Source organism: Diceros bicornis, chromosome 10 (genome assembly GCF_020826845.1).
Source record: "Diceros bicornis minor isolate mBicDic1 chromosome 10, mDicBic1.mat.cur, whole genome shotgun sequence".
Taxonomy (NCBI): domain Eukaryota; kingdom Metazoa; phylum Chordata; class Mammalia; order Perissodactyla; family Rhinocerotidae; genus Diceros; species Diceros bicornis.
The window spans coordinates 4,944,991-4,960,507 of NC_080749.1; the positions used below are offsets into that span (position 1 = coordinate 4,944,991).

At 39.6% G+C, this 15,517-nt stretch overlaps 1 protein-coding gene across 14 annotated transcripts in view; it reads left to right on the plus strand.

Annotated features, from left to right (window-relative positions):
• SAP130 (Sin3A associated protein 130) overlaps nt 1–15,517 on the plus strand; it is a 79,678-nt gene that overhangs the window by 45,633 nt on the left and 18,528 nt on the right. For 13 of the 14 annotated variants that reach the window (XM_058548733.1, XM_058548726.1, XM_058548734.1 and 10 more), the window contains 3 exons: nt 11,022–11,377; nt 13,526–13,774; nt 13,958–14,083. In XM_058548733.1, the coding sequence (XP_058404716.1) occupies nt 11,022–11,377; nt 13,526–13,774; nt 13,958–14,083 (731 nt within the window). The remainder of the gene's footprint in view (nt 1–11,021; nt 11,378–13,525; nt 13,775–13,957; nt 14,084–15,517) is intronic. The other variant, XM_058548728.1, reaches the window with a different exon arrangement.

Below are 15,517 nucleotides of genomic sequence, written 5' to 3' on the forward strand. Positions count from 1 at the left end.
GCAGACAGAAGAGCAGGGACCAAGGTTTTGATGTAGGAAGACTTGCAGTCCTCACTTCACACATTAGTGCCAGAGTGTAAAAATAACCACACGAGCTGAAACTGTGCAGAGTGACTTTAATCATTGTGAGAAATCAGCATTATTCTGTGACCTTTAAAAACATTTGTGAAAATATTAAAAACTGTCTTACTGTCAGTTATTCTATATAGGGAAATGAAAAAAATAGTAAAACTAATATTTACTTAGTACACTGTAATTTAAACATTAGAAACGTTGAGAGTTAAAGTGTTTTAGTTCTTTCTAAAAACTAATCAAGAGTAGTTGGAACACTTGCCTTCTTCACACTGTATAATTTGTATAGAGCAAGAGTCCTTCTATGCCTTGGTGAGTTGTGATACTCCATTCTAAGTCTGGATCTGCTTCTGACATTTTATCCATTGTCTTTTCAATGTTGTAAATTATCTCCAAGAGTTCCTTGAAGGTGAAGTTGTTTGCCAGCATCACTTCCAGGGACATCTTCATCTTTTTCGTCAAAACCATCTGCCTTAACTAATCCTTGGACTCTGGGTGCACATTTCACAACAGCATCTTTATCTGGGCTAGCAGCTTCACATTAATCAAATTCATGCTAACTTTTGAAACACTGAAACCATCTTTTATTGACAGTACAAGGTTTTTTGTTTCATTCTCCTTGTAATTGCCATTTTCTTTCAGCATGCCATCTAACTTCAACACTTTGGCCTAAATGTTTGGGATTTTTTTTTACATTCTTCAGAGTGGAAACGAATACTCCATGTCACTGTAACGGCTTTCTGTTCCTACTCCAGTTTAAACTAAAAAATGATATGAAATGACTTCACAATCTTTTTTTGTATCCACTGGACTTTCTCCTTACGGTCCATGCCATAGCTTCATACAAGCCTAGGTTTCATCCTGTCTTCTCGTTGCTGTTGCCATTTTCAAATCTTCTAATCACGTCCAATTTTACTTCCAGAAGTGTCACATTTTTTCTCTACATTTTCATCTTCGTTGACCAGTTCTCTCTTTCGATCATCCACTTGTGTAAAATTTCAGATGGGTTTATCACTGGGAAATGAGACAGCACAACTATATGCTTTGCTGTCTGCATGAATGGAATAACAGATGTGCAGTGACCAATCACCGACACACTTCAAAAGACATGTAATCGGTCACAAATCATCGTGCACAACTGTTACAGAGTGATTTGTGGACTGGAGAGCTAGCAGCAAAGTTTGCACTTTATCAATTACTCAAGTTAATATGCTGTGGTAACTGAAATTTGAACAGTGTTGGTGGGGGACTGGTGTAATGTAGTTACACATATATATGTGAAATTCACACATATCAGCATTGTGCCAAGTGAGGGCTGGCTGTGTATTAGGAATACACAAGGAGTAGCAAGAGAGACCAGCCTAGAACAAGGAGAAGAGTTGTACAAGATGTTTCAGAGATATAATTGAGGGCCAGATTATGTTGGGTTTTGTGGGCCATTCAAAATCCTTTGGATTTTATTCTGGGTGAGATGGAGAGCCGTGAGAGGACTAAGGCACAGGAGTCACAATTTGACCTATTTTTAAAAGGGTTACTCTGACTACTATGCTGAGAATAAACTGCAAGAAGGCAAGAGATATGATAGAACCTTAGGCTTTCTTAGTGGCTTGGACCAGCATGGAGGTAATAAAAGTCTTAAGAAGAGTTCAGATTCTGGATATGTATTGAAGGTACAGCTGGCAGAATTTTCTGATGGAGTAGAAAGAAAGGGAGGAGTCAATGATAGCTGCAAATTTTTACCTGAGCAACTATAGATCAGGAATTATCTTTTCTGAAATGAGTAAGCCTATGGGAATAGCAGGGGGCAAAATCAAGAGTTTGGTTTTAGACATTTTACTTTTGAGATTTCCAAGTGGTTAGGCACACCCACGTAGAGTTGTCAAGTGCGTAGTTGGATATAAAATTCTGAAGTCTATACAGTTCTAGAATTGGAGATAGAGGTCTATGCTGGTGATAAAGATTTGGGAATTAAAAGCAGATGTATGTTCTTTAACACCATGAAAGTGGAAGTGATCCCACTGACAGTATAAATAGAGAATAGAAGTGGTACGAGGACTACGCCTTAGGACATACCATCTTTAGAGGTCAGGAAGGTGAAAAACCACATATTTCTATAATGTGTGATCTTCCCAGATGTGTTGGTGCCATAATTAGTCCTCAGTTAATGAACACTTAAGTTATTCCCATTTATCACTGTAATAAACAGTGCTGCGGTGAATCTCTTTATCATCGAGCCCCTTTGCAAACAGTTCTCTGGGATGTATTTCTAGAAGTAGCATTGCTGGGTCAGAGTAAATGTGCAGGTTAAATTCTGATTTCTAATCACTATACCTGTTTACATCCTCATGAAATATGTGTTCTCATTTTCTCCATATTCTTGCCAACTCTAAATGTAAAATTTTACAAATGTAATACATTGTTTCTCATTGTTTAAAATGAAAATTTTTTTTTATCAAAGTAACATATGGAGTTACTTTTAAAGTGCTAGAAAAATTAGTTCCTGAAGGTGAAGAGCACACTGTGAAGTATAAAAGTATATCCTTGGCGAGCAACAACATGTGCAGAAACTTGGGTGAGGAGGGGCTATTTGTAGAATCTTTCCTAGAATTAGCATCGTTCAGAAAAGTTGTGGAGGTGGGGCCCCACACAGGTGCCCAGACTAGCCTTATTTGCGGTAGGCAGTCTGTTTCTGTGGCACCCGAAAAAGAGGGCATTTGGTTGTGAAAATAACTAGCTCCCCACTCTCCCACGCCCAAGTGAAAGGAAATAGCTATCTCATGGAAATAACCTGTTTTTAGGACTAGCCCAGTTCATTCACTGATGAGTAATAAAAGAAGGATATGAGGATAACTAAAATTAAAAAGTAGGAAAAGAGCAACAAAATAGACTAATTTGTTCACTGAGAACACTCTCCAGGGGGGCCGGCCCCATGGCTTAGTGGTTAAGTGCGCGCGCTCCACTACTGGTCGCCCGGGTTTGGATCCCGGGCACGCACCCGTGCACCGCTTCTCCAGCCATGCTGAGGCCACGTCCCACGTACAGCAACTAGAAGGATGTGCAGCTATGACGTACAACTATCTACTGGGGCTTTGGGGAAAAAAAGGAGGAGGATTGGCAATAGATGTTAGCTCAGAGCCGGTCTTCCTCAGCAAAAAGAGGAGGATTGGCATGGATGTTAGCTCAGAGCTGATCTTCCTCACACAAAAAAAAAAAAACACCAGAAAAACATTTACAGGGGACAGATGAAATGTATAACAAAATTTTTTGACTATGAATATAAATTACTTGATGAAGTAACCACAATTTCTATGAAGGAAAACACACAAAGATGAAATGCAAAGACTCCCAAGTAAATGACAAAACTTAAAGAGATGACACAAGTTGACAGAACTCAGTAAAGATCTAGAACAAACTATCACTTAATGAAGACAAAATTAAAACAGAAAACAGTGTAAACATAGAGGATAGAAATGAAAAAAGTGGACAAAAAATCGTACAGAACATACTATGTTACAAGTAAGAGCAGACATACATGTCAGCATCTCTGAAATCAATATGTGATTTAAAATTGAGTACATGTTAATATTCTATCATTAATGTGTTTTTAAGTGGTACACAAAATACAGGTGTACTGTATGGTGTTGGCAACTTAGATTCAATGAAGTACTGAAATAGAGTGATATTGTGTGGAGATGGTAGTGTGTGGGTTGAGGAAGGGAGACTTCTCAATACATCTTTTGAAATGTGAATACATTACTAATTCAAAACAAAAAAATTAAGGAAAATTAAAATACTATAAAGTAGAAAACAGATTTAGAAAGTAAATCCAAAAACTGATTAAAATAAATGCAAAATTTGAATTTAAAAACGTCACATAGTACTGCAAGGCTACTACTAATGTTTGCTTAGGTTTTCTCTGCTAATCACTAATTCATCCTCAAACTCTCTACCAAAACTATAGAAAAACCCTAAATACAGGCAGACCTACGAGATCTCCGTCAGTTCCACATTTCCTGATGGCATGCCTCCTTGAAGCCTTGCTTCCACCTGCCCCAGTCTGCATTGGTTGCTCTCTGGACTGGGTGCCCAGCTATTAGCCCGGGTGTTTCCTTGCTCCACGCTCTGAATTCCCTTCAACTCATCACCTGGAGCCTGTATATTTCTTTTTTCTTGGTTCACTGTCCTGATTTGTTAGAGCACCTCTTCTGTAGCAGAGAAAGAATACATAAGATGTCAATTTTTGACACTGCATATCAGAAAATGTTTATTCTACCCTCAGTCTTCAGTCTGTTTTCTCCCTGTTGTTCATATTAGGTAAATTATACTGATCTGTCCTCAAGTCCACTGATTCTGTTCTCTCTCATAACTACTGCTGAGAACATCCAGTGAGTTTATTTGTTTGGTTACTGTATTTTTCGGTTCTATAATTTCTATTTGGTTCTTTTTATAACTTCTGATTTCTTCGCTGAGATTTTTCTATTTTTTCATTTGTTCCAAGTGAATTTGTAATTGCCTGTTGAAGCATTCTTATGATATCTGTATTAAAGTCCTTGTGAGATACTTCCTACATCATTCATCTTACTTAACTTGGTTTTCCTGGCTCTTGATTGGATGAATCGTTTTCTATTTGGACCTTTTAGGTATTATGAGACATGGGAGTTTATTTATAGCTTTGTTTTCTCCACTCAGACTACCCCAGCTGGGGAAGAGAAAGCATTGCCTCATTACTGCCAGGTGGGAATTGAAGTCCAGGTTCCCTGCTTTGCCTCTTGACACAACTTCAGTAGAGAGATGGGGGAGAGAGGATTAAGGCGCCTCATTACAGCCTTGCAAGTGTTTAAGTCTAGGTTCTCCTCAGCCTTTGCCAGAGGAAATGGGGATGGGGCCACAACTGTTTCTGTGATGTTTCACTGGGGTAGAGAGGTTATTGTCTAAAGGCTTTCTGTCTTGCTAAGTTGCTCCTTTCTTGGTTCTGTGCCTAGAGAGAGCAGACTTTTCTTGGGACTTTTTTTGTCTGTGTCCTTTGACATTTCTGGGCTGCCAGCTCTCCAGCACCCAGTCTGGGATACTCGAGGGAGAAAGGAAACCCAAAGAACTCATTGTTGTGTCAGTCTTTGGGTCCTGAGATCCCTAGCCAGTCCGTCTTCTCTTCACCTTTCAGCAGCTTTTTTGTTTGTTTTATATATAATACTCATGATTTTTAGCTATACTAACAGGAGGAATAGGAAAAAGTATGTCTTTGCCATCTTCTATAAATAGAAGTCCTACCCACGTTCTTAAATGATATAATAGCTGGGAGAATTTTAAATTGGAAATGTCTGTTTTTTCTAGGTGATGTCTTCAACTTATAGCATTCTCTTTTTTTGTGTGTGAGGAAGATCAGCCCTGAGCTAACATCCATGCTAATCCTCCTCTTTTTGCTGAGGAAGACCTGCTCTGATCTAACATCTATTGCTAATCCTCCTCCTTTTTTTCCCCCAAAGCCCCAGTAGATAGTTGTATGTCATAGTTGCACATCCTTCTAGTTGCTGTATGTGGGACGCGGCCTCAGCATGGCCAGAGAAGCGGTGCGTTGGTGCGCGCCTGGGATCCGAACCTGGGCCGCCAGTAGTGGAGCGCGCATACTTAACTGCTAAGCCACGGGGCCGGCCCAAACATTCTTTTTTTTTAAGTTCTTAGTATGGAAATCTATAAATGTAGAGGAAAATAGAGAAAATAATAATATTCAACTGGATTTAACTGTTTTAATATTTTGCCGTATATTACCTTTTTTGGTGCAGTTAAATTACAGAATTTCACTTTTAAATACTTGTGCATTTTGACAATTTAATTATGATGTGTCTAGGTGTGGGTTTCTTTTAATTTTTCCTACTTGGAAGTCATTGAACTTTTGAATGTATAGATTAATGTTTTTCATTAAGTTTGGGGAGTTTTTGGCCGTTATTTCTTCAGATAGTCTTTCTGCCCCTTTCTCTCTTTTCCTTCTAGGACTCCTATTATGCATATGTTTGGTATACTTATTGCTGTCCCAAAGATCTCTGAGGCTCTGTTTATTTTTCCTCTCATTTTTTTTCAGTTTCTCAGACTGGATAATCTCAATTGACCTGTCTTCAAGTGTGTTGATTCTTTCTTATGCCTGCTGAAATATGCTTTTGAGTCCCTCGATTGATTTTTTTCCTTCAGTTTTTATACTTTTCAACTCCACAATTTCTGTTTGGTCTTTTTTATCATTTCTATCTCTTTAGTAATATTCTCTATTTGCTGAGTCGTCATTTTCATGCTGATTTTTAGCCATGATCTCCTTTAGTTCTTTGAACATATTTAAAATAGGTAATTGATGGGCCGGCCCCATGGCTTAGCGGTTAAGTGCGCGCGCTCCGCTGCTGGCGGCCCGGGTTCGGATCCCGGGCGCGCCCCGACGCACCGCTTCTCCTGCCATGCTGAGGCCGTGTCCCACATACAGCAACTAGAAGGATGTGCAACTACGACATACGACTATCTACTGGGGATTTGGGGGAAAAGAAATAAATAAATAAAATTATAAAATAGGTAATTGAAATTCTTTAGTAAGTCTAACATCTGAACTTTCTTAGTGGCAGTTTTAGTGACTGCTTTTTTTGCTGTTTTTGACAGTACTTTCTTGTTTCTTTACATACTTCAGGATTTTTTGTTGAAAACTAGACATTTTAAACAATATAATGAACTCTGAAAATGAGATTTCCACCTCTGCCTGGCGTTTGTTGTTGGCTCCTGCTTGTTGTAGTTGTGGTTGTTTGTTTAGTGACTTTTCTGAACTAATTCTTTAACCTCTATATCTTTGTCTAGTATGGCCACTGAATTCTCTACTCAGTTAACTTTGTAGTCAGCTAGTGATAGAACAACTTTGCTTGAATGCCGGGAACCAGTAAGTCTCCCTTTGTTTGCCAGGGGGCTCTGTGTGTGTCCTGGGGTGGGTACCCTGTTTTACAACTCTGCCTTACCCTTCTCTTCCTGCTTGCACAGAGCCTCACAGGCAGCCAGAGGTGAGAGCTTTGGTCCTTCTTAGTTCTGTCCTGGGCATGTGCACAGCCCTGGGTATGCACACAGTCCTACATGTGTGTGTTGCTTCCTAGATTGCCAGAAATATGTTGGAGCTTTTCAAAGCCCCTGTGGATGTTTCATTCTCCAGCTTTTCCTTTAAAGCTTTTTGGGTAGCTTATTGTTTGCCCAATTGTTACCATCCTCTTGGTCAGCTCAGAAGCTGGTCAAGTGCCTCTAATTTTTTCCGACAAACATCCCTTGGGAAAAGGGTATTTGCACTGGACAAGTTCCAAGTCAGGTCAAATAAGACAGTCTTGCAAATGGGAGCAACCAGACAGGTCATATAATGATAATTCTCTGGTAAAGAGGATTTGTAGGGACTCCAACCCCCCTGGTAGCTGCCAGGCTGCTGGTTTGACTGTGAGTGTGGACTGTTGGTTTGCAAGCCTACCATGGAGTTGGAGCTGGAGAAATGGAAACAGGGCAGGTTAAAATACCACGAAGTTGACTGTTCTGAGATTTGGCCAGTTTTCTTAAGTAGTTTTGCCAGATTGTTGAAAGCCTTTGGTTAATTTCCAGAGTTCTGAAAGAGTTGTTTGTGACATTTTTTTTTGCCAATTTTTTGTTGCTTTTATGAAAGAGAATTTTCAGAGATCCTTACTCCCACATTTTTGCTGGTGTCTCTGGTTATTTTGCCTTTTTTTTTTTTTTTTTTTTTTTTTGCTGAGGATGATTCCCCCTGAGCTAACATCCACTGCCAATCTTCCTCTTTTTTTTAAATATGTGGGCCGCTGAAGCGGAGCACGCCGAACTTAACCACTAGGCCACCAGGGCTGGCCCTATTTTCTCTTTTAATTCTCTTTAATTCCAGAATAATCCTTAACCTCTACCCCAACCTTATTTTTTAAATACTTATTTTGAAATAATTGAGTTGAAGAAAGTTGCAAAAGTAGTACAGAAAGTACCCTTTACCCAGCTTCCCCCAATGATTACATCTTACATAACCCTAGTATATTTTCAAAATGAAAAAACTGGCATTGGTACAATACTATTGACTTAATTACAGACCTTATTAGAATGTCACCAGTTTTTATATGCACTTTTTTTTTTCCTTTGGTGTATATGACTTTGAAGTTTTATCACATGAATAGAGTTGTATAACCATTATCATAATCAGAATATGGAACTGTTTCATTACCACGAAGACATTCCTTCATTTACAATCACACTCTTCACCCAACCTCAATGCCTTGCCACTTACCTGCACTCCATCACTATAATTTTGTCATTTTGAGAGTTATATGTAAATAGAATCTCATAATTATTACATATATGTATATATATATTTGGCTTACAGTAACCTAATGTTACTGGCTTATTTTCACTCAAAATAGTACTTTTGAGATCCATCCAAGTTGTGGTGTGTATCAGTAGTTCTTTTTTTGGGTGAGTAGTGCTGCATCGTATGGATGTACCAGAATTTGTTTATCCATTTGTTTATTAAAGTACACTGGCGTTGTTTCTAGTTTGGGCTATTACCAGTAAAGCTGCTATGAGCATTCATATACATCTTTTTTGGTAGACATACATTTTCATTTCTCTAGGGTAAAAATTATCAAGAGTGCAGTTGCTGAGTTGCATGGTACATATATATTTCATTTTATGAGAAACTTCCGAACTGTTTTCCAGAGTGGCCATCCCATTTTAAATTCCCACGGTCACCACAGGAGATCTTTTAGCCTCCAACCTTGCTAAATTCATTTATTAGTGCTAGGAGGGTTTTTGTAGATCCAGTTGCTCCACGTCCTTCCTGTACTTGATATTACAAGGTTTTTAGATTTTTATTTTCCCCATTCTGATAAGTGTGTGGTGGTATATCATTGAGGCTTAAATTTACATGTCTCTGATGGCTGGTGGTGTGGAAATCTTTTCATGTGCTTATTAGCCTTCTGAAAATTCTCTTTAGTGAAGTGTCTGTTCATTATTCATATCTTGTGCCCATTTTCTAATGGGATTGTATGTTTTCTTAGTGTTGACAGAGTTCTTTATATATTCTCAACATAATTCCTTTATCAATGTGGGATTTCTTTGTTTTGTTTTTAAACCACCTTAACCATTTTTAAGTATACTTTTCAATGGTGTTATGCATATTCACACTGTTGTGCAACTGATCTGAAGGTGTTTTTCGTCTTGCAAAACTACAACTCTATACCCATTATTCAACAACTCCCCATTTTCCCTCCCTCCAGCCTCGGGGAACCACCATTCTACTTCTTTTTCAATGAGTTTGACTAATCTAGGTACCTCATGTAAGTGGAATCATATAGTATTTGTCCTTTTGGCTTATTTCACTTAGCATAATATCCTCAGGGTCCATCCTGTTGTATATGTGTTTCACCAGTATTTTCTTTCCATCTATGCCCTTGTCTTTTCGACCTCTTGAAATGGTCTTTAGCAATGTAAAAGTTTTTAATTTTGATGAAGCCCAGTTTGTCAGTTTTTTCTTTTATGGATTGTGCTTTTGGTGTCATATCTAAGAACACTTCACCTAATCCTGGGTTTTATTTTGTATTTTCTTATAAAAGTTTTATAGTTTTACACTTTACATTTAGATTTATGATCTATGTTGAGTTTATTTTTGTATATGGTGTGAGTTTAGATCAGTGTTGAATTTTTTGCCTATGGAAGTCAAACTGTTTTTGGCTTTGAACTTGAAGAGTATTGTTTCATGTTGCTTTGATAACCCTGAATTTTCAGCAGTAGTAATACGAGTAGGTAAACCTTTATAGCTATTAAATGAAATATTTTACTTAAAAAAATAATGTTTAAGAAGAATTTGTAAGGAGATGAATGAATCCTTTCTATAAAACTGAAAATATAGGGTATACATTTTTGAACATTATATCTGTAGCTACTTGAGATGCCTGGAGGATCTCTGGTAAATATCCTTGAGAGTTACAGGAGTGGTGCTTTTGAGTAGAGGGCTGGGTGTGATAAGTGGAAGGAAATTATTTTTTTTGTGTGTGTGTGTGTGTGTGTGAGGAAGATTAGCCCTGAGCTAACATCTGTTACCAATCCTCCTCTTTTTGCTGAGGAAGAGTGGCCTTGGGCTAACATCCGTGCCCATCATCCTCCACTTTATATGGGACGCTGCCACAGCATGGCTTGACAATCAGTGCGTTGGTGCATGCCCAGGATCCAAACCCCAGGCTGCCGCCGTGGAGTGTGCTCACTTAACCATTATGCCACCAGGCCAGCCCCAAGGAAATTATTTTCAATTCGTGTTCTTTTGGATCTTTGCCGTGTGTGAGTTTATTGTTTTATAAGAAATAAGTTTACGAGAAACTACACATGAAGAATGAGTACAATTGTAATTAAAAAAAATCCTTCTAAGACAAGATAGGCGTTAAGGAATTGTTAGAGAAAAAATGGACTTCATGTAATGAAAATTGGTTGTCTTTCATTGACATGACTTTGAGTGATTTCTAAGTTAATTTTGTTACTGGTTATAAAAACTTGGTGGGAGTGGAGCAAGGAGGGGATATTATTAAAACTTGAGGTGCCAGCCCGGCAGCACAGTGGTGAAGTTCAGCATGCTCTGCTTTGGTGGCCCAGGGTTCGCAGGTTCGGATCCCAGGCGCGGACCTCTACCACTCATCAAGCAATGCTGTGGCGGCGTCCCACATACAACATAGAGGAAGATTGGCACAGATGTTAGCTCAGGGCCAATCTTCCTCATCAAAAAAAAAAAAAAAACTTGAATTACTTTTAAAAGTTTCTTAAAGTTCAACTTTTAGAATCAAGGAATAGAATTTTACTTGTGCTGTGTATTGTACAAAAAGAATTGGACAAATACCCATCCTCTGAGATGTTGTGGGTTAAGGCAGTTTTCTGTTGTTTGCTACATCATCTTTGCTTTTGTGTTCCAGTGCCAAACCTAAGTCAGAAATCCACGTATCGATGGCCACTCCAGTCACTGTGTCCATGGAGACCGTGTCCAATCAAAATGATCAGCCCACCATTGCAGTCCCTCCCACCGCTCAGCAGCCACCACCAACCATTCCAACCATGATTACAGCAGCTAGTCCCCCCTCACAACCAGCGGTCGCCCTTTCAACCATTCCTGGAGCAGTTCCCGTCACTCCACCCGTCACTACCATTGCAGCTGCCCCTGCACCCTCAGCAGCTGTGGGTGGCAGTCTCTCCTCCGTTTTGGGCCCTCCTGTACCTGAGATAAAAGTTAAAGAAGAAGTGGAACCTATGGACATAATGAGGCCGGTTTCTGGTGAGTTCATTCACAGAATCCTCTTCATTGGTAGTTGCTTCTTCCCTTTTTCCTAACTCGCCTCAGCGTCCAGACTGTTGTGTAAGCCTCTGCCAGGAAGCCTGATTCCTTGATGCCCATTTTAAATTTGTGTAACGTTAGTTTTTAATAAATAGAAGAAAGCATTAAACTTCTTTTGAAAACAAACCATTTTGCTACCTTCTATAATTAATTTTATTTCTTGCCAAAATCATGGAAAAGATTAATATTTCCCCAAGAATAGCCTTAAATAGAGCTTCTTTGTATTCATTAAGAAAATATTACCGTGTAAAAGGGGTCAAGATATGATCATAGCTAAGTACTGGTTATTTATAATTTGTTTCATGCTAACTTTTGTTGCCTTGCTATGTAATAAAGTGAGATTTATGTTGTTGAAAATACTCTTTTGATAAACTTATATGTGATAAGTAGAATCTTAAAACTATTCATTACCCCTTTTCTTTCCTCTTTTCAACTCTAAACTTCCAGTTTATGAAAGGCACGTCACTTTGGAGGTTTTGTTGTTTTGTTTTGTTTAATAATTTATTGTAGAACCTTGTTTTTCCTGACTACGAAAGTAACATTCAGTGTGGGAAATTTATAAACTACTGACAGAGCCCCAGTGGAAAGCAAATCATTCTTTGCTCCAGTCACCCGGCATCGCCCTCTCACCATTTCAGCACATGAAGGCCTCAATTCTCCATGCCGTTTGTTTGGAAAGAGACTTGGTCGTGCTGTGTCTACAGATTTTAAACCTGCTGTTTATTTGCTTGCTTACTTATTTATTTTCATTTATGATGCCATGAAATATCCTTCTCTGGTACCCACATTTAGCCTCGGCACTTGCATTGAAAGATACCATAGGTAACGCAGGAGGGGAAACGAAATGTTCTCCATCTTGCTGCTCATCTGCGCTCTCGTTTGGGATATTTCTTCTCACCGCTCTGCTGGGAAGCTGGCAGTAATCCAGTAATCCCACCTCAAACTGTCGGGCTCTGCACCAGGCACTGATGGTAGAGTCTTGTACAGAACAAGCACATCTCCATCCTCTTGGAGCTTACACTCTAGCAAGGGCGACAGTACAATAAAGCAGGGACAAAACGGAAGGGAACATTAGGGCTGGAGCTGTGATGTTAAAAACAGTTTTAGGGCCGGCCCGGTGGCTTAGCGGTGCACACTCCGCCACTGGTGGTCCAGGTTCGGATCCCGGGCGCGCACCTATGCACCGCTTCTCCAGCCATGCTGAGGCCGCGTCCCACATACAGCAACTAGAAGGATGTGCAACTATGACATACGACTATCTACTGGGGCTTTGGGGAAAAAAAGGAGGAGGATTGGCAATAGATGTTAGCTCGGAGCCGGTCTTCCTCAGCAAAAAGAGGAGGATTAGCACGGATGTTAGCTCAGGGCTGATCTCCCTCACACACACACAAAAAAAAGAGTTTTAAAGGGAAAGTCTCACTGAGGAAGTGATCTTTGAGTAGAGACATTAAACACATGAAGTGCTGGCCATGAGGATATCTGGAAAAAGACCATTCCAGACCAAGACAGCAAAGTGTAAAAGCCGTCAGAATAGGAGCATGCTTGGTGTACTCCAAGAATAGTGAAGGCAGTCCAGGGATGGTATGTGAATTCCATAAAATCATTAGGGATCCAGGCTCCTACTACCTCTAGGATTTGACTCCCACGCTCTTGATTCAAGATAGCTGCTGGAACTCCAGCTATCACATCTGAGTTCCAGGGTCACAGAAAAGACAAGGAGTAGAAGGTCACACCTTTCTTTTAAGGAAACTTCTTAAAAGTGCTTCAAAACATTTCTATGTTCATTGCGTATGGCCACACCTAACTGTAAAGGAAGGGAGGCTAGTAAACAGAGTCTTCCAGCTGAGTGGCATTGTGCCCCTCTAAAAGTAAGGGTCCTTGTACTAAGGAAGGTGAAGTTGTGGGGTATTAGGAAGCAGTTGGCAGCCTCTGCCACAGTTAGAGTGCTTAGCACAGTGCTCAGCACGTAGGAAGACTCAGTGAATGTTAGCTCTCTTTTCTGTCTTAATTGTTCTCCTTGGTGGCAGTCAAGTGAAGTTTTCCATTATGTTTGGTTTCTCACACATATGCGCACTCTTTCTATGACAGCAGTTCCTCCACTGGCTACCAACACTGTATCTCCAGCTCTTGCATTGCTGGCTAACAACCTGTCCATGCCTACAAGTGACCTGCCACCTGGTGCTTCCCCACGGAAAAAGCCTCGAAAGCAACAGCACGTGATTTCAACAGAAGAAGGGGATATGATGGAGACGAACAGCACTGATGATGAGAAGTCCACTGCTAAGAGTCTTTTGGTGAAGGCTGAGAAGCGCAAGTCTCCTCCCAAGGAGTATATCGGTAATGGTCACTTGGGCTAACTATTGTCACATGAAGCTTTTCCACTTACGTCAGCAGTCCATCCCTGAGGCTGTTTCCATAGTCAGATTTCACTTATGGCTCACTATTAGAATTGTACCTTGAGGATTCTTGGAAATATATAATAAGCTATTGAATGTCTTCTTTTTCTTCCCTCCTGAATAGATGAAGAAGGGGTGAGGTACGTCCCAGTACGTCCAAGACCTCCCATTACTTTGCTCCGTCACTATCGGAACCCCTGGAAGGCTGCTTACCACCACTTTCAGCGGTACAGTGATGTCCGGGTCAAAGGTTAGTTTCCCCACAAACATCCAGTATAAATGCATGAAATTGGTCTTTCACTTGACTGTATTGCAATCACAGTAGAATGGAAAGACAGAGTCACAATTTTCCAGTTTCAAGAAAAATCATAATTATCCTTTGCCTCAGAAGGCTATGTGTACTTGATTGAAAACCCAATCTAATGAATAAGTGACAGCATTGGTTTTAGTAAAATTCATGTGTTACTGTCTCCCCAGGTGGTGACAGGATGACCTTCTTAGCCCCCAGTAGTTGTGGAAGTGCTGTACTAGATTGTTACTTAACAGTCTACAGTAGTCCGCAGGATGCTCAGATGTACATGCATCATAAGCCCCAGGAAGTTTATTTTCCAGAAGACCTTTTGTTTAACATATGTGACACTTTTGGAATGGTTCAGGGCAAGCCCTCAACAAATGTTTTTGTTGTTGTTGAACTTGAGAATAGCATTTTAATAAGCCTACATATAATAAAAATGGCTGATAGTACTTTGCAAATACCTGCAAATATTTCTGCCGATAGACTGTGTGTCATTCATCTTAAATACAGTCATTGCAGAGAAGTGTAAGTTTTCAGAGAATTGCTCACATTTCCCATTGCATCATGTGAATTCTACTTGGAAACTTCTGAGAGTTTCTTTGAAGCCTCAAGATGAGTCAGAGATGGATGGCACTGACTGATGTCTGTGAGCAGGGGTGAAGGTCCTGACAGTTGAGTCTCTGAATGGAAGTACAAGAGTGGCTGCACCTCCTACTTATTCTTCCTCACGAGTATACCCTGAGGTTTGAAAAGAGGGTGAGATTTCCAAAGGTCAGGGAATGTTGGCCTTTGGTGGAAACAGGATATGGGCCACTAAACATCTTTTTATACCACAAAAATGCCATATCATAGTAGTAATATATTTAAAAGCTTGCCTGGTAACATTTTAAGCCATACTAAAAGATTATTATTGCTTTTTGGGACTCACTCTTCAAAAACTATCTCAAGAAAGGTAATTTGACAGCTGAAAATATTTATGATTCCTAAATCTTCTATTTGGATATGTACATACTAATCACCGCCTTTGCTCTAAGTCTCTTGACTGTTAAAACTTTATTCAACTGCTTTGCCTAAGATTTAAAATCATATTCGTACAAATAAATAAAGATGGAATACTAAAAATTGGTCAAGTAATTCACAGGAAGAAAAGAAAAGAGAAAGAGGAACAAGAAGCACAAGAGACAATAAGATGGCAGACTTAGCCTTAGGTATCAGTAATTACCTTAAATGTAAATAGTCTGAACATACCAATTAAAACACAGATTGGCAGAGTGGATGAAAGCAAAGATCCTACTACCTTCTGTCTATAAGAAACTCACTTCAGACACAATGATATAGGTAGATGGACAGTAAAATGATGGAAAAATAAATATAATGTGAAAATTAATC